Source organism: Cervus elaphus, chromosome 26 (genome assembly GCF_910594005.1).
Source record: "Cervus elaphus chromosome 26, mCerEla1.1, whole genome shotgun sequence".
NCBI classification, from domain to species: Eukaryota; Metazoa; Chordata; class Mammalia; order Artiodactyla; family Cervidae; genus Cervus; species Cervus elaphus.
Window position 1 is genome coordinate 18,034,951 of NC_057840.1, and position 20,031 is coordinate 18,054,981.

At 40.2% G+C, this 20,031-nt stretch overlaps 1 protein-coding gene and 1 pseudogene across 6 annotated transcripts in view; both read right to left on the reverse strand.

Moving 5' to 3' along the window:
• The window catches only part of VNN1 (vanin 1), a 45,330-nt gene that overhangs the window by 15,542 nt on the left and 9,757 nt on the right, over nucleotides 1-20,031 (reverse strand). For 3 of the 6 annotated variants that reach the window (XM_043888371.1, XM_043888370.1, XM_043888369.1), the window contains exons 5-9: nucleotides 15,876-16,068; nucleotides 14,626-14,917; nucleotides 13,829-14,190; nucleotides 8,713-8,883; nucleotides 5,686-7,525 (exon numbers count right to left, since the gene is read on the reverse strand). In XM_043888371.1, the coding sequence (XP_043744306.1) occupies nucleotides 7,343-7,525; nucleotides 8,713-8,883; nucleotides 13,829-14,190; nucleotides 14,626-14,917; nucleotides 15,876-16,068 (1,201 nt within the window). In that variant the 3' untranslated portion in view covers nucleotides 5,686-7,342. The other 3 variants (XM_043888375.1, XM_043888372.1, XM_043888374.1) reach the window with 2 other exon arrangements.
• On the reverse strand, nucleotides 16,848-16,945 carry LOC122684555 (annotated as a pseudogene).

Below are 20,031 nucleotides of genomic sequence, written 5' to 3' on the forward strand. Positions count from 1 at the left end.
TTTAATATTAGTTGTGTACCTCCACCTGAGCCCTCTACCTACGATCTACCAAACTCTGCGATCTACCAAACTGATCTACCAAACTCTGCGATCTACCAAACTCTGCGGCTATAAAAGCTACAAAATGGACTGTGAGGAATGTAGTGTGTGTGTTGCTCTTATAAAGGTAGTGAAAGTGTGAGAAAGTTAGTCTCTCAGTCATGTCCGAATCTTAGTGACCACATGGACTGTAGGTCACTACAGTCCTCTGTCCACGAGGCTCCTCTGTCCATGAAAGTCTCCAGGCAATAACACTGGAGTGGATTGCCATTCCCTTCTCCAAGGCATCTTCCCAACCCAGGAGTTGAACCTGGGTCTCCTGCACTGCAGGTGGACCCTTAAAAATGCAATTAAAATCTAGCTTTAATAATCATTAAGTAAAACATCAGTACCCACCACTTTAATCAAACAGGATTAACAGTGAGTCCCTCAGGAAGCTGCAGTCTAGCATGGCTATCTAAGAAAACACTGATAACCCAGAAAGCTAAAGAATACATTGGACATGAAGCTCAACGATTCATTTTTGAGAATCTGATACACCCGAGTTAGGAGATATGAACACAACACTTTGTGAAATAAAAGAAAATGTACATTAAAATGTTTTTTAAACTACAAAATGCTGTACACAAAACATCAGTGATGCCTTTTACATACTCCTGGCAAGTACAGGTAAAATTGCCTTTAGATCAATGAAAGATCAATGGAAAGTTTGAGCAACTGTTGGTATTGGCTTGCAATTAGCATGTTCATGGGATTAACAACAAAGTAATGGGGCAAGAGGCAAGTATAGTGTAACTATAGGTTAAAAAATAAAAGAAGGGTTTAAAACTCAACGTTCAAAAATGAAGATCATGGCATCCAGTCCCTTCACTTCATGGCAAATAGATGGGGAAACAGTGGAAACAGTGACAGCCTTTATTTTCTTGGGCTCCAAAATCACTGGAGATGGTGACTGCAGCCATGAAGTTAAAAGACGCTTGCTCCTTGGAAGAAAAGCTATGACCAACCTAGACAGCATATTAAAAAGCAGAGACATTACTTTGCCAAAAAAGGTCCATCTTAGTCAAAGCTATGGTTTTTCCAGTAGTCATGTATGGAAGTGAGAGTTGGACTATAAAGAAAGCTGAGCACTGACGAATTGATGCTTTTGAACTGTGGTATTGGAGAAGACTCTTGAGAGTCCCTTGTACTGCGAGGAGATCAAACCAGTAAATCCTAAAGGAAATCAGTCCTGAATATTCATTGAAAGGACTGATGCTAAAGCTGAAACTCTAATACTTTGGCCACCTGATGCAAAGAACTAACTCATTGGAAAGCACGTTGATGCTAGGGAAGATTTAAGGCAGGAGAAGGGGATGACAGAGAATAAGATGGTTGGATGGCATTACCGACTTGATGGACATGAGTTTGAACAAGTTCCAGGAGTTGGTTATGGACAGGGAAGCCTAGCATACTGCAATCCAGAGTCCGAGAAGACTGAGTGACTGAACTGAACTGAACTAGCAGCTCTGGTGACTCACGGCAGACATTAATCATTTATTAAGTGATGTTTATATGCTCAAGTTGAAGAAGAATGTAAGACACACCTTTTTGAAGATCTTATATTCAATGAGTGATATTACTAGTGTTAGCCAATATTTATAAATCTCTTCCCTTTCCTGAACATGCAGGGGAATTACACTGCTTATTTATTTAAATTTGGCACGGCCATATGACTTTCTCTGGTCAATAAAATATGGAGGAAATGGCATTTTTCATGCTGGGTGAAAGCATTTATAAGGCATTGTACAATTTTTTCATATTCTTTTCTCATGCTCTAGAAATTATGGGAGCACAGTTGATAAGGAAATGATACAAGGTGAAAAGAGCCCAGAGTTCTGATCTATGACATAAAGGCTAGCTTCCCTAGAATAGACTCTAAATGAATAAGAAATAAACTTTTGCTTTAATGAGCCAGGATGTTTTTGATATTATTTACTACTGTACCATTCCCTAGCCTTTCCTGACTAAAATGCATTCTAAAGAGAGAGAAAGTGTAACATCATGAAAGAGTAAACCTCTTCCTCAGTATCCAAGGGGGATTGATCTCAGGACCTCCTGTGGATACTAAACTTCTCAAATGCTCAAGCCCCTTACACAAAATGGTATAGTATTTGAATATAACCTATGCACATCCTCTAGTGCACTTTAAATCATCTGTAAATTGCTTATAATACCTTTATAATACCTAATACAATATAAGTGGATTTCCCAGGTGGTGCTAGTGGTAAAGAACGCTCCTGCCAATGCAGGAGATGCAGGAGACTCAGGTTTGATCCCTGGATAGGGAAGATCCCCTGGAGAAGGGAATGACAACCCACTCCAGTATTCTTGCTTAGAGAAGCTCAAGGACAGAGGAGGCTGGCAGGCTACAATCCATAGGGTTGCAAAGAATTGGACACAACTAAAGCAATTTAGCATGCACACACGATGTACATGTTACATAAACAGTGGCCAGAACATAGAAAATTCTGAACTTCTGAACTTTCTGAATTTTTTTTCCAAATATTTTCAATCTGCAGTTGGTTGAGTCTGTGGGAGCACTAACCACAGATATGAAGGGCCAACGGTACATATATTTGAGGCAAAAGGAGCTAGATGTTTTAGATTATCTTAACTACTTATTTTTGGTTGACTTTGAATACATTATCCTCTCCAAGCCTCAATGTTACCTTGTAGAATGAAGGCAATAATGCTTATTTAAAGGATTGTTTCATGTGAGAAAGTGCCCATGTTTAGTAGTAAGTTAATTTAAACAGGGAAACCATTAGACTTAGGTGGTTCTAATACCTTAGAAACCTATGTGAGCAAATCAGAACCTAAGCCTGTAAATGCCTCAAAGTTAAGAAATCAAAATCTAAGCACAACCAATTACAAACAGCCCACTAGACTTTCCCAAATAAGCCAGTTACTTAAGCTATTGCCAATCAAATAATTTCTTGCTTTAGACCTCCATCTTTCCTATAAAAGTCTTGTCCCGAACTCCCATCAGAGGACTCTCCCAACCACTTTTGGTTTGGTGCTGCCCTATTCAAACTCGTTTTTGCTCAAATTAACTCTTAGAATGTTTAACATGCCTCAGTTTATCTTTTAAAAGTTCATGCTTGAAAACGTTCATTATTATTGTCATTGTTGCTCAGTCCTCAGCAATAATAAAATACAGCTGAAATATTTTAAAAATAAACACAGTTCTTGTTGGTTCTGCTACACATGGATGTCCCAATGCAATGGATGCTAAAGAGCTCTTAAGGGCTGGAATATAGTGATTATCCTTTGAGAGTGTGAGGGGTGGGATATTCCCTGGCTCCAGAAAATAAGGGTGAGGGGCCATGCATTCCTGCTGGGGTATTTTTATTTTGCATTTGTTTATTTCTTCCCCTTTTGCAACTTTGAATTTTTGGGGAGACCAGAGATCAAGACAACGTGGGACTATCCTTATCACAGTGAATAGACCACAGGTATTTTGAACCTTCTCCAAGGACTGACTACTCTTGGAATCTAGAAGTTCTGTTTTATTTATGTTTTTATTTCTTTTAATTTTTATACAGCTATATTCCTAGATCTAAGGAACTTTTCTCCTTTAGTATCTTCTCCACCAATTTGAAAGTGAATACTTACAGTAAAGAAAGAAAAAAATACTATGGCAACATTTGACAGTTTTTTTATGGAAAAAAAAGAATGAATTGAGATGGAGAAAATGTCCCTACCTTAAGCCCACACTCATCACTCTCTCCCAGCTCCACTGGCTTCATTAAGCCACTGAAGCAGCTCTCCCATCATCACAAAGATGCATTTAGTAAGGAATAAAGAAAAAGAGTTGGATGAGGAGAGCGACAGTCCATTGGTTCCTCCAGTCAGCGTTCCACAGCAGTTAGAACGTGTCTTCGTGATCACGGCCTTCACATTCCAGAGCTACAGCCAGCTGCTTAGCTGGCCCAGACCCTGCTTCTGGCATCTGGGTTCTATTCACCCAGCATCCTGTCTCAAACCTGTATGAAGAATCGCATCAGTCCAGGTCAACTGTTGTCAGCACGCCACCAGACACGGAGTCCCGTTAACCCTAACACGATTCATGTCCCCACCGGGTATGAACCAGACCAGGGAGCTCTTGCTTTCTCCAGCATCCATGCCCAGGAAATGTTTTACTGTAGCAAATCTAAGTTTTCTAAGGTTGAGCCAAAACCACAGTCCACAGTTAGGAAAGCTCATGAAGTCTTTAACCCTGGTCACTGAAATTTACCAAGTCCTGAACTAGGACTACAAAGAGCAGCAAGAGCAGCAGCCAAGAGCTCCTGCCATGCCTGGAGGCTGGAGGAGCATGAGCCTGGAGGCCGGGGTAGCCTGAGCCTGGAGGCCGGGGGAGCATGAGCCTGGAGGCCGGGGGAGCATGAGCCTGGAGGCCGGGGGAGCCTGAGCCTGGAGGCTGGGGGAGCATGAGCCTGGAGGCTGGAGGAGCATGGAGGCTGGGGGAACATGAGCCTGGATGCTGGAGGAGCCTGAGCCTGGAGGCTGGGGAAACATGAGCCTGGAGGCTGGGGGAACATGAGCCTGGAGGCCAGAGGAGCAGGAGCCTGGAGACTGGAGGAGCCTGAGCCTGGAGGCCAGAGGAGCCTGAGCTTGGAGGCCGGAGGAGCATGAGCCTGGAGCTGGGGGAGCGTGAGCCTGGAGGCCGGGGGAGCCTGAGCCTGGAGGCTGGAGGAGCCTGAGCCTGGAGGCCGGGGGAGCACGAGCCTGGAGGCCGGGGGATCACGAGCCTGGAGGCCGGGGGAGCACGAGCCTGGAGGCCGGGGGATCACGAGCCTGGAGGCCGGGGGAGCACGAGCCTGGAGGCCGGGGGATCACGAGCCTGGAGGCCGGGGGATCACGAGCCTGGAGGCCGGGGGAGCACGAGCCTGGAGGCCGGGGGAGCACGAGCCTGGAGGCCGGGGGATCACGAGCCTGGAGGCCGGGGGATCACGAGCCTGGAGGCCGGGGGAGCACGAGCCTGGAGGCCGGGGGATCATGAGCCTGGAGGCCGGGGGAGCCTGAGCCTGGAGGCTGGGGGAACATGAGCCTGGAGGCTGGGGAAGCATGAGCCTGGAGGCTGGGGGAACATGAGCCTGGAGGCTGGGGGAGCATGAGGCTGTAGAGCAGGACTCAGACCTCCAAGTGCAAGCAGGCTCATTTACCTGTAGGATGCATTTTTGACTGTTGGCTTTTGAAGAGATGCATAGTGCTTCCTGTTTGAGATCACTATACCCAAACAAACCTTTCTCTCATAAGCACTTTTCTAGAAGTACAAACAACACTGACTCACATTTTAATCTGCACCTGTGTCCAACTAGGTGCCCCTTCATAAGTGCTAAGGCCTCAGAGTATAGTCATTGGGGTATATCTGTGTGTGTGCATGCGAATGTATGAATGAACACGTGTCTTTTGCATTATCTTCCATTTTAAGAACCTTCATTTTTAGTTTTTAAAGAAAGTGCCATATTTTTATTAGATTGTGGAGAATCCTCATGGTTTTCCTCTGCTGCTTTTTTCTTTCCTCCTTTCCATTCAGCATTGTTTCACGTTAGACCTTATTTACTTTTCCATGCTTCTGTCTTTGGATTGAGCTGTTGGTATCAAGTGAGCATCACAATTACGTTAAGCAGAAGAAATAAAAATTACAGTTAAAAAGCACATCAAAACTATCATTAAAAAATCTATATGCATAAAAGAAATCCAGAGTGAAAATAACCAGAGCTGGGTATGAATGTAGTAAATGCCATTTTTTAGAGTAAATTCACTGCTGCAATGTTTAATTAAAAAAAAAAAATCATTTTAAGACAATGTAGCAAATTTGTCACAGGAAAAAATATCAGATAGTATATTAATATGAGCAGTTCTTAAATGATCTCCAGGAAAATTTAAAAACTAGAAACTAGAAACTAACACAACATTGTAAAGCAATTATACTTTCATTAAAATTTTTAAATTAAAAATAAAATAAAAAATGTTATTTCTTTCAGAAATGTCAGTAAATACCAAATGCAACAAGACTATGATGTGGTATCTTGGAATGATTAAATATTAATCATGTTTATAAAATTATATTCACTTGTTTGGGGTAATAGCCTATTAGACATATTTGGTCATAAGTTAATCAAGGTAATCTTCTTGTGATGTTAATATAACAGAAAGCAAATGAAAATATTTTATTTCTCTTTGAGTGGAAGAATAAGAAAGACACTCAAGGATAATTTGCCCTTACTTGTTTTCAATACTAAGATGCATTGTTCTTTAATACTTTAGAGCAGGAGATGGCAATATTTCTCTGTAAAGGTAGTAAATATTTTCAGCTTCTTTGGCCATTTAGTCTCTACAGTCTCCATCACAGCTACTCAATTCCACAACTGCAGCATGAAAAACACCATCAACACTAATGAACAAATGAACATGGCTTTCTTCAATAACACTTTAGGTATGGAGACTGAAATTTGAATTCCAAATGATTTTCATGTGTCACAAAATACTAGTCTTCTTTTAATTATCTTTTTCAAATCTTCATAAACCTAAAAACCTTTCTTAGCTCACAGGCCATTAAGAAGCCAGATTTGATAAACGTCTACTTTAGTCACCCTATTAATTTGCTTACAGGTTGACAAGACAGGCAAAGCTCTAAATAGGCAGTCAATCACCACTGAAAAGCACATAAAAAGTCTTCAGGCTCTTGAGTAGATTTCTAGATGTAAGCTCAGCTGCTCTCTGGGAAACATTAGTGCTAGCCATCAAGCCACACCCAATTGGCTTTTGAGTTTACTGACTTTTTAATCAAAATATACAGAGTGGCTGAACCGTTAGAAAATACATGCACTTTGAACAATCAGGGATGATAGGATTTTAGCAATAAATACATCACAATTGGTTTTCCTGTGAGAGTCCCATATCACTGTAAAAGTTAACGTATATACAATACTTACCATGAGCTGGGAAGTTGTCTAAGCACTTTAACTCTAGTGACTTATTTCATTCTCACTTAAAAAAAAAAAAAAAACCTAACAGATGGGTATAATTGTTGCTCTTTTTCAAAATTTTGTCACTTTATCTACTTTATATCGTCTGGTGTGTGTGTGTGTGTGTGTGTGTGCGTGTGTGTGTTTCTAAACAAGAGAAAAAATGTGTTAGCAATTCATTGATATGAATGATCATGAGCACTATTATCAAAATCCCAGATCCATTCTTCTTTTCATATTCATTATTTTTTAAATCATCCAAAGTAAAGATAGAAAGTGTAAATATTCTACCAATCTAATGAGTACACAATAGGTATTATAACTATGAACATTACCCTTAGCACTTGTGTGGTGAGGTCTGGTAAAGCATTTGGCGCACTATCCTTCTCATATAACCTTCCAAAGAGAGTCACCGTCAGAACAGGTCCAGATGTTGGCTTCAGGCTGAACAAGCGTCCGTCACTTGATACCTAATTAAAACACAGGGAAGCTGAGAATAACTTTCAGTTGTACAACCTCACAACACACTCTTAAAATTCGGTACAACTGGATGAAGAAACAATGAAAGTAATGGCCATATTCTACTCCATCTGAAAAACTTGAAAAAGTACAGAGAAAAATCGGAGCTATAGAATTGGCAGTTACTGAAATGGCTGTATTCTACATCTTATAATTTACTCATCTGAGAGGGCATCCCATGAGTTAATAAACACAAAACAATGGATTTGAGAATATATGAGAGAACTCTTGTTCTCTCAGGCAAGAAAGACTCCTCCAAAGGATCAGGAGGGCTTGACCAAGGTGGGGTTGAGCTGAGCTTGTATCATCCCTCACACTCACTCATCACAGACTCCCTATCCACCCACTGTCCTCAGCTCCCCACAGTAACTGTTTGGACCAAGAAAGGGGAGTAAGATTGGCACCTGCAGGCAGTCAGTGGGAGAATGTGGCTGAACAGAACACTTGAGCAGGAAGAAATTATTTCTGGCATATTCTTTTTAAAAGGGTTGCTTCTTGCCAGTTCAGCTGCTATCCAATTCTCCTTCAGCTTTTCTTTCTTTCCTTTTCTAGATGGCCACCCAGGGCCTTCGAACACACCACGAAAAGAATTCTTTTCAACTGTCCTAGGCCATCCAACGCCCCCCCCACCCCCCCACCCCCCCCCCCACCCCCCCCCCCCCCGCCAAACAAGGAGGCTTCCTCTGGTAGGACTGGTCCTGCAATTCTTCTCTAGTCTTCTTTCTACCTGACAGTCCTTAAACCGTCCAGCCCACCCCCTGAAGTCCCCACAGTAAGATATACTTCTTTACACTAGCTATTCTCTAAAATAGGGGTCCCCAACCTCCAGGATTTAATGCCTGATGATCTGAGGTGGAAATGATGTAACAATAAAAGAAATAAAAGGCACAATAAGTGTCATGTGCTTTTTTGTTGTTGTTCAGTAGCATCCCAAAACCATTCTCCCTGATGGTCCGTGGAAAAATTGTTTCCCAAAGAGGTTCCATGTGCCCCATGTCCTCGATGAGCCCTAAGGCCAATTTTACTCTCTCCAAATGAAGACTTTCATGATATCTGCAAGCACTTGGGCAGGTTTTCTACTCAAAAGATGCTTCTTCTTACATAAAATGATTTATCAATATTAAGCAGAGATTTGTACCTGAAATTCTCCGGGTGCAAGCTGAATTTCACTCAGCAGCACCTCAGGAAAGACATACTGGGTTCCGAATGTGCCACTGAGGGAGAACATTTCAAACCTGGTGGAAGCAGTCTCAACTGAGTCACCACAAGTGTCTAAGTCTGTTGTTCTACACTTCAGCAGAGTACAAATCTAGGAACAAAATAACAGGACAATACGTTTAAAGACAGTTAAGTCTTAGGAAAGCCAATTGAAACACTCTCTTGATCTAGCAAAAAATGTCTATGTCCTTTTGTTTATAATGTTTGCTATAATATTGCTTCCTCATTAGACTAATCTGCTTTCTTGCTGAAAACTACTGCAATTAGCAAAAAAAAAAAAAAGACTTCAGGCCCTAGTGTTTTCTGTGTACATGCCAAGCAAGTCACTTCAGTTGTGTCCGACTCTTTGTGACCCTATGGACCATAAGCCCATCAGGCTCCTCTGTCCATGGGATTTTCCAAGCAAGAATACTGGAGTGGATTGCTGTGCCCTCCTCCAGGGGATCTTCCTAACCCAGGGATCAAACCTGCATCTCTTACATCTATTTCTGCAATTCACTGTAAAAAGATTAAACCACATAAAGAAATAATAGGTCCTTGGTCTATAGCCATGAACAATTATACCTTATTGTTTTCAAGTTAGCCATGCTTTTAGTCATCAAGAGTGTTCAATTATCTTTAAAAAGTTTAGACACTAGTTTAATTTCTATCTTATCATCCATTTGTAACAATGAAGGAACTTTGAGGTTGTAGAGAACTCTAGAGTTGATCTAGAGACAATTTGTGAACTGGAAGAATCACATACCCTACACCTGAGCAAGGGCTGAAAGCGTTTTCCTTATCCTGCATAGTTACACTATACTACACTATGTTACAAAGTTATGTGTGTGAAAATTTCAGTGTATGAACCATCTCACCATGTGGATGCAAAGCCCCCAAAAGGAAGAACCTTCTTCACTTATCTCCATCTATACTGCATCTTCAAAATTTTACTCCAAGCCACCTTCTTTTATTGCCTGACTAACGCAATGGCCCTTAGCTGGTCTTCCTCCTTCCACATTTGAAGTTGGAGAGCAAGTGTTTTTGGGCAAGTGTGTCAAGACGGGATGCAAACAACTTTCACATAAAGGTACAGTGAATACATGCTTCTATTTTGTTCCCTTGCAATCCTACTAAAACAAGCATTATTATTATTGTGGAAGATGTGAACCCACAAGATTAGGAGAACAGGAGGAGGATAGACTAGAGCACAAGTTTAGAAGTTTGGGTGTTGACACAAAAATGGTGACTGAGGAAGCAACCCACATGCCTATCAATAGACTATTGGATTAAAATGATGTGGTACATATGTACAAAGGAGTCTTTGGAAGCTTTGTTGCTAAGTTGTGTCCAACTCTTCTGCAATCCCACGGACTGTAGCCTGCCGGTCTCTTCTGTCCATGGGATTTCCCAGGCAAGAATACTGGAGCGGGTTGCCATACCCTTCTCAAGGAGATCTTCCCAGCCCAGGTATCGAAACAGAGTCTCCTGAATTAGCATGGGGAAAGCCTAGAATCAACCTGTCTACATTGCAGAATGGGCTTCCTGGTGGTTCAGATGGTAAAGAGTCTGCTTGCAGTGCAGGAGACCTGGGTTGGATCCCTGGGTCAGGAAGATGCCTTGGAGAAGGGAATAGTTACCCACTCCAGTTTTCTTGCCTGGATAATTCCATGGACGGAGGAGCCTGGTGGGCTACAACCCATGAGGTCACAAGGAATTGGACATGACTGGGTGACTTTCATTTTTGCTTTCACACTGCAGAATACTCAAAAGATTCCATCCCTGGGAGCACTAGGTACCTCAGTAACTGAGAGTAAGTTGGGGTGCTTAACGAAAGGAAAACTGGTAGGAAGTTGTAAAGGGTGCCTCAATGCTGAGTCCCCAGACACGGATGGGCAACTACCCTTCCCCAGTTCCAATAAAAGATGGAACCTTTATTTCCAGAGAGGGTGTTTAGATGGAGACTCTGAAAGACTTAGTAAGGAGAGTTTTTGAATGAGTCATGCTGAATAGTGATACCATGCCCTTCTACCTTGCATTTCCCCAACTTGACTGTCTTGTTGTTCAGTCACCCAGTCATTTCCAACTGTTTGTGACCCCATGGGCTGCAGCATGCCAGGCCTCTCTGTCCTTCACCATCTCCCGAAGTTTGCCCAAGTTCAGGTCTGTTGCACTTGGTGATGCCATCTAGCCATCTTATCCTCTGACACCCTCTTCTCCTTCTGCCCTCAATCTTTCCCAGCTTCAGGGACTTTTACAATGAGTCAGCTGCTGACTCTCTACATTCTGTTAAAACAGTGTTTTTCCTTCAGGAATAGGGTTTCCTAATACATTACAGGACAGGAATCCCAGTTAAATCTGAAGTTTATGTAAACTAAAAATACCCAAACCAGTTTTTAATATCAATATTTCCCAACTATTACCTGGACATATTTGTTTTTAATCTGTATTTATCTGAATTTTGAATTTACTGGGGCACCCTGTATTTTTATTTGCTAAATTAAGCAAACTTATTCAGTAAAGGAATTAGAAGAATTTTGAAATATGGGAAACTGAATCATCCCCAAAGGAAGTCTCTAAAGACACTTGCCTCAGGGATTCTTCTAGTAAAAAGCCCAGCTAGACTGTCCCCCCATGAAGCTTAAAGTTGGCAAGTTATCAACCACATGCTCAGAGTTTTCAATCAGTTTCGGTTGAAAAAAAAAAAACAAAACAAGAAAAGGGTCATCATATATGTGAAGAAATTTTCTAAATTTAGAATTTTAAATTTAAAAACCTGTCTGGCACCGGTGGCTTAGCTGAAGGATCACTGTCCGGCAATAAAAACAGAGAGCGTCTTGGATTTACTTGGAGCAGTAAGCAACCTCCCAACACTAAGAAGAGACCTAGCGCTGATCCCCTCAAGTGGAGTCAAGACTCTGGGGCAGGCAGAGAGGCAGATAAGACTGCGAGGGAAGGCGGGAAAAGAGAGGAAGAATTGAAAGAATGCTATCTTGTTTTATGATCATTTCTTTAAACTTAAAAGTAGATCACAAATAATAAAAAATAATATATCACATTTTTTTAATTTTAAAAAGCAGTATGGAAATAAAATACCATACATATGTACCACATATATAATGCAATATATGTCAATATGTCAATATGCCATGTAATATATGATAATATTCATGTGGCAATAGATACTCTTCTACAACATAATTTTAAAAACTTATTTCCAATCATTGGACTTTTTCTACCTGTGTTCCTGATAGCATTTTTTCCCCTTTCTTCTAGCACCTCAGAGCTCTGAGAAGGAATATTGATTCCTCCCACATTTTCATCCTTTCCTTTTTTGTTGCTCTTTCTCTTAGGCCTATAAAGATAATCAAGTTTCTTTCATCTATTGGAAAAACAGAAACAGCATTACCATGAGTCTCTGTCTAGCTCCTATCTCGTTTCCCTTCTTCCTGAATCAGATATGCTTTTTGAAGAAGAAATATTCACTCATTCTTTGAATATCCCCACTTACCTCTCACTTTTCAACCCACTGTAATCTGTCTTTCACGCTATCATTCTGAGCCCAGGAGATTCCAACAAAATTATATATTATTCATGCAATAATGGTAAACCTATTGCATAATTACACTTCACAGTTTCCTCCTTCTGAGAGTCTCTACTTACCTTACCTTTAATAAGAGTTCTCTTTAAATGCTCCTTTATTTCTCAATCATAATTGCAGGTTCCTATTCTTCTGTTTATTTCCTGCCCAAACACAGGAGCTTCAAAAGATTCCACCTTTAGCTCACTATTCTTTACCATTAGTCAGCTTTTGCAATTCACTCTTTGTTGTGGGTTTATCACAACTTTTTTCCTGCTGATTTTCCAAACTGTATTTCTAAATATAATATCTCCCTTAAGTGTCATATTACATTCAATAGCCTACTGGATACAACTGAATGTCCCCAAAGTAATGAAAAGCCCACACATCCAAAGCTGAATTTACCATCTCCCCCACTACCGTCCAATTTGCTCCTCCTCTCTAATCCTGATCCGTCAAAGCATCCCATTCATCCAGCCATTCTTGCCAGAAACCTGGTACATTCTAGACCCTTTATTCTGTTTTCCTGTTCCATCTCAAATCAGCTACTAAGATTAGTTTTCTAAATATTTCTTGACTCCATATCCTGATTTTATTCATATGAACATAATCTTGATTGAAACCCTTGCAGGACTATTTTAATAGTACAACTAGTCATTTTGCCCTATGTTTCATGATCCACAGTGCAACCAAAATGATTTACTCATAAACAGTTGTGACAGCATCATTCCCTTGCTGAACACCTTCTGGCAGAAACCATCAATGATAGAACAAAGTCCACGTCTTAGGAATGACAGGTAAGGTCCTGCAGGGTGTGATCCTGGCTCTATGCTCATTTTCCATCCATCCTCACTTCCTATGCTAACACTTTAGTGACTCAGCTGTTTGTTCATTTCTGTATACCCTGCTTTTTGACACATCCACCCCTTGCTCAGGCTCTTCACCCTATCTTGAATTCCCTCCCACTTTTTTTCTCCTGGATAAAACAGCATAAACTCAAGCATCACGTCTTCAGAAATTTTCCTGGATCTCCAAATTAGACTAAATGTAGCTCTTTATTATTCTTACAGCAAAATGCACCTTCTTTGTTCAATCACACGCCAACCTGTGCTGAAGCTATGGTCATCTATCTTTCTCTGCTACGAAATTCCTCAAGAGGCAGGTCCATGCCTACTCGTCTTCATCTCATTAGTGCTGAATATATATCTGGTATGTGTTTGGCATTCAAGAAATGTCTGCCAAAACGAGCAAACATTGGACTGACATCTAAGATCAAAAGTTTTAGCAAATAAAAATTTAGGATACCCAACTAAAGAGAAATTTTAAGTAAACAGCTAATTTTCTTAGTATACACATAAACACCAAAGTAGGACATACTCATAATAAAAGTAATCCATTGTTTTTTTTTGAAATTCATGTTTAACTGGGTGTCCTGTGTTTTATCCACTAATTCCCCTGCCATCAAAACAATCATTACCTGTAAGTAATAGGTCCCTTCGACAGTGTGTAGTCCATCAAATGCCCCCAGGGCATAAACTTCATCTGATCTTTTCTCAGACATCTTGTAACTTAGATGACAACAGAGATCTTTCTGGCAAACTGTGTAATTTCCTCCAATTCCTTTGAGCTCCAAGAAGCTGAATTCATCAAAAAAAATGATGCCTGTAAATTCCTGGTTTCCCATTGAGTGGGCTTTCACACCACTGGCATAGGAAGTCCAATTCACCACTGGTCTGGGGTGTGGGTGGGAGTCCAGTTGTGCAAGGAGGAGTTTGCCCTTCTCTGTCTTCATATCATAGTGAAACGCTCGTGGAGAATCAGGTGCATAGATGCCACTCCCTGGAAATGACAAGTTGGAAATGACACTTAAAACAGAAAACAAAAAGGAGTTGCATGGGTGTTACAGTTATTCTAAACTCATATGAACATTTAACTTCTTCTAAGCTATATCTTTCACTAATTTCAGTAAAATATGCTGATAAAGTCAGACAGATGAAGTGAAATCCAGTAAAGTATGACATGAAGAAGCCAAGAAGAGAATTTCATGTAAAAAGTAGTGAATTTTGAAAAATAGAAAGAGAGTGTATATTCAAGTTGAATAAAACTAAACCAGTTTATGAAATAATTTGGGTTGAGGTTGATTGTACTTCATGTCACCAGCTAGATATGCAAACATTAACAGCTGGAGAAATTTTGTAAAGGAGTACATGTTAGCTAGAAAAAAATATTTTTTTCCTTTTTGATTACATCAAAATCTTAAAGGCTACACATTACCTGTCATTTTCTTCAAGGGGTAATGTAGATTGGATGCTAGGAAGTTGACTTTCATGCCCATTGCCCAAGCTGAGTGGAATTCAATAGCTGACAAATGTGGCAAAACATTCATCCAAGCTGTTGGGAAGAGTATGGTGTCCACACGGGAATCTCTCACCAGAGTCACAGCAGGATCATGGAAGAGAATATCAAAGCACGTGAAAATGCCAAACTTTCCAAAGGTGGTGTTGAAAGTCACGACCTCGGGTTCCTTGGGTGCATTGAATTGATCTTCATTCAAGAAAAGGTTTTGCTGCAATAAACAGAAGATGATGGGGGGAAATCTCTTAAAAGAAGTTGGTCCAGATGTCACAGCATCTAAAAAAGCTCAAGCACACATTTATTAAAGTGTGCCAACCTCATCTACGACCACTGTCTCCATTGGGAAAGAACGTTAGAGAATCAGAGATGATTATGCTGATAGGAACCTTTGGTTCAGGTTCCACATTCGATAGATATGTATAAGGAAGTCCTTATCTATTGACACCTTCTTGAATATTATTATACAAGACATAAAAGGGAAATGATAGCTTCTATTTGCCAAGAGCACTTAACAATTTTCTGCAGACAAAGAACTTTGTTTGCTCCTTTTCTCTTTGAAAACAAGACTGTCTGGTAAGTTTTTCATTCTAGCTATAGCCTTTGCCAGGTCATGTCATTAAAAGCTCAAGATGCAGGGCTTCTCTGCTGGTTCAATCCCTGGTCCAGGAAGACTCCACATGCCACAGGGCAACCAAGCCCATGCCCCACAGGTGCGGATCCAGTGCTCTAGAAGCCACTGCAATGAGAAGCCGGCACACTGCAGCAGGAGTGACCTCCCCTCACCGTAACTGGGAAAAAACCCACACGCAGCAACGAAGACCCAGTGCAGTCAAAAATAAATAAATAAATATCTTTTTTAAAAAAGGAAAATGACCATCCATCATTAAAAAAAAAAAAAAAAGGACAAAGTCCAAAAGGCAACATTTTATTTCAAGGCAGGTCACTCCTACTGACTCCCACACACTTCTAATGACACACTCCTGTGTTCCTAAATGTACAGGAAATATACTTTTTCTAGGACCTTGCCACAAATAGTCACTAGTTTCTATGCTTTGTTTAGACTCTGTCTCTAAAATGAGCTTATTGTCAGCAATAATGATTGTTTCCCTTCTTGTTCACTTTATCTTACTAAGCATTCAGTAACTGAATTATTTGCAAATAAATTCTACCTTATGGTAGCGTGCCACCAGTTTTCCCTTAGAATCAAACACCACATCAGTATTGTATTGGTAACGACCGTCAGGGGGACACTGAGGGTCACTGGCATTGCATGACTTCTTGTCCCCGATATTTGCCACAACGTAGATGGAGTTGTCCTTGGCCAGACAGCTGAGTCTTTGTTGCACTGGGGTACGGCCAAATCTGTTACATATTCATCGGAAGAGGAAAAAAAAAAATAAAGCTTAGCTTTTAATAAAATTCAGAATGATAGTTTCTTGAATATATATGTAGACACAAAAATCAATTCTAAATAGCATAGATAGAAGGGAAAGATTAAAACAAGAAACTTCAGAGGAAGTACATGTTTGTGGCAATTTGGTTGTAGAAAACTATTCTATGATGAGATTCTTGGCTATGTATTTTTTTCATAGCATTTATCATCATCTGTTAATTATTATATTTATTTATATGCTCATCTTAGGCCTCCCTGGTCACACAGCTGGTAAAGAACCTGCCTGCAATGCAGGGGAGCTGGGTTTGATCCCTGGGTCAGGAAGATCCCCTGGAGAAGTGAATGGCTACCCACTCCAGAACTCTTGCCAGGAGAATTCCATGGACAGAGGATCCTGGCGGGCTACAGCCTGTGGTGTCGCAGAGTCGGACACGACTGAGTGACTTCCACTTTATAACGTATATCACATCTCATAGATATTATGGGACAAAGACCCATATCTCCTGTTCGCTGAACCCATGCCTGAAAGAAAAATGGCATTAAAAACATTCTGAATGAAAGAACAACATCTTGGAAGTAAGATGATTCTGGGAAGATGGCACCGGGAATCCCATCTTTCTACCTAATTCTAGGACTTCATCCGTTTCTTCCAAGCTGTCCAATTTGTTGCATATAATTGTTCATAGTAGTTTCTTATGATCCCTTGTGTTCCTGTGGTATCGGTTATAAAGTCCCCCCTTTCATTTCCAAAAATATGAAAGGTTTCAGGGATTTTCACACCATCCTTGCTTGGGGGACAATGCTCATCTTCTCTGTCTTGTTCCACTTTTAGTGTATGTGTTGCACAAGAGGAGTTCCTGCCTAATGGGTATAGAGTTTGAGTTTTGCTTGATGTTCTGGAGAAGGAGAATACGATGGCTGCACAACAAGGTATATGTACTTAATACCACTGACTACATTTAAGGGTGGCTAAGATTCTAAATCTTATGTAATGTGTATTTTACCTCACTTTTTTTTTTTAAGTGGGAAAAAAGCCTTGGCAGTAGAAAGGGAAATCTTGTTCAGGAAATTAGCCACTCTCTCTGGAGCAATAGCAACTTTAGGGGAAAAAAAGGGAATTTTAAAGATGCATTTTGGGTCATAGGAGAAGAGCTCTGCACAAGAGGTTAAGAAATATTTTCCAAATGTAATAGACAAAGAGGTACCATTAGATGTTTTGAGAACAGAAGTCACATGATATGAATTTTCTTCAAGGTTAATAGGGCATCAGAACATAGAATGTACTAGAATATCAGAGTATAAATGTGGGGAATCATTAGAAAGCTGTTATCATAGTTCGGTTTAGAAGAAATAAGGGTAGGACTAGAGCAGTGCCAGCCTGTATGGAAAAACAGAAATACTGAAATATTTGTTAATGCTTGATTTCTTTATTTCTTATCATGTTACCAGTAGTTGTCCCAGTAAAGCAATTAAAACACAATTTTGAACAGTAAGACCTCAGAGTATATAACATATAGCCATATTTATTCTTTACTGGCATAACACTGAAATAATAAATGGCTAATAGAAGGTAATTGAAGAATATCTGAGAAAGCTGTGATAACTATTGGAAGAATGAAAATTTGGTGCCATCTGCTGGCAATATAATCAAAACCATAGCAATGACCCACAAAACATATCCTTGAAAAAACCAACAAGGATAGGAAACATCTTTTAAAAATTATTATTTTAATGCATCTATATAAGTGACCATTTAATAACATTTCCCTTCATTTGCTTAAATTAATATCTGAAATGCACAGATATAAATATGAGACATTAAGCCATTTGAAGCATATTTATCTCAAATCTTTTCAAAGACTCTAAGTGGTAGAATAGGCACATGAAGTAGAACCCTACTGTTCTGGATTTCTAAAACAGCCCTTATTGCATATTTTCCTTTGTCTATATTAATTTTGAAAGTGTACCATATATTCTAATCTATTTCCATCTAAACTAATTGTTCAAACTCTTTGCTATACCCAGAAAGGCTCCCAAATTCTTTGTTAGACCACAAGTTTTGATTTGGAGTTTCAAAATGCATTTGGTTTATGTTAGCGTGAATCTGTTTCTCACTTAATCCATAATATTTTCTGAGCCCTTAATAAATGCAGAGCTCTGTCCTAGGTCTACTGGGAACAGAAAAAGGAGGTGAAATGGAAGAATTAAAGTGTATTTCCTAAGACAAAGCATTCAGTCTCAAAATATAATAAAAACTGTTGGTAATGGAAGACAACTTTTCCTAACTTTTAAGAAGTGCACATGAAACATTCAGCAAATATTTGTTGGGTCCTACCACTACACGGAGGTGTCCCTGGTGGCCCAGTGGCAAAGATTCTGCCTGCAATGTGGGAACCGCAGAAGACACAGGTTTGATCCCTGGGTTGGGAAGATCCCCTGGAGGAGGGCATGGTAACCCACTCCAGTATTCTTGCCTGGAGAATCCCAAGGACAGAGCAGCTGGGCAGACTATAGTCCATAGGGTTGCACAGAGTCAAACACAACTGATGCGCGCACAGGCATGCACCACTACAGGAAACACCATGCTAGACACGTGGGCTTCTGGGGAAAGGCATTCTACGCAGAGCTGTCCACATGCACAGGGTGGGAGATACGGGGGAAAGCAGGGCTGGTGCCCTTCAAAATCCTCTTCAGACTTCTACCGTCTTCATCCCAACACCAGCATCTCTTTGCCTAGGTTACCATCATAGCTTTTAAACTATCTCCTGCATTTTTACTGATCTTTCTGGACTCTTGTCTTCATGAGGACACAGGAATGATCCTTACAAAACTGAAGCCAGAGCATGTCACTTCTCTGCGCAAAACTCACCAGTGGCTGCTTTTTCACCTAAGTACCAAAGTCATTAGTATGGCCCATGGACCCTTATACTATCGGGGCCCTCCAAGCTGTTTGCCTTTCTGCCTCCATCTCCTACTTTTTTCCCACTTCTTCACATCATTTCATCCACACTAATTTTGTTGCTGTTCCTAATATGCCAGACATGCACTCTGACCACGGAACCTTGGTGTTTAGAATTCCCTTGGCCTGGAAGGTTCTTTTCTCAGATACCCATATGACTTCCTCCCTCACTTCCTTTAAGTCTTGCTTAGATACCACCATGAAGCCCTCTGATAACATAAAAATTTAAACCTCATACTTTCCACCATATTCACCTCTCCTGTTTTATTTTTTCCTATAATATTTATTTCTACTCCATACTGTAGATAGGTTGACAGGTGATAGATAACTAAACAAATATCTTTTTTTAAAATTTCAATTGGCTGTTTTCACACTTAAATATAAGCTCCAAAGGACAAAGTTTTTTAGTTCTTTTTGTTCACTCCATTGTCTGGAACTGTGCTTGGACATAATAGGTATTAAAAAACTGTGTTAAGTAAAAGCAAGGACAGAGATGTTATTGGTTGATGGAAAAAAAAGAAAGACTACCAAACTTCCTGAAGTGGAACAAATGCAACACCCTGGTGGGAATTCTCAGATAGGCCCTAGGAAATTTGGTTCTAGGGAAAGGTCATTCAGAAAGAAAGAAAGGCAATTCCTAATGGAAGTAAGAACGGAAGGCTTGTCATTTAGAACTGAACCTTGAGCATAGGACATGGTTAAATAAGAAATAATTATGCTGCAATGAAATGAAATTAAAATAGTTTGTTAATATTAAGGTAAATAATAGTGAACTTTGTCAAAAATCAAGGTGTCCCTATATGCAGACACAGTTGTTAGTTTGTGTGGTTTTGAGAGCTTTTCCAAAAAAGGAATTCCTACAATTTTAGCAATGGTGCATTTGGAAATGTGAGTCAACTGACATGATTCTCTTAAATGTATAGTTCATATGTTTTCCTTATAAGTAATAGTGTAGTTTTATCAGACTTCATAT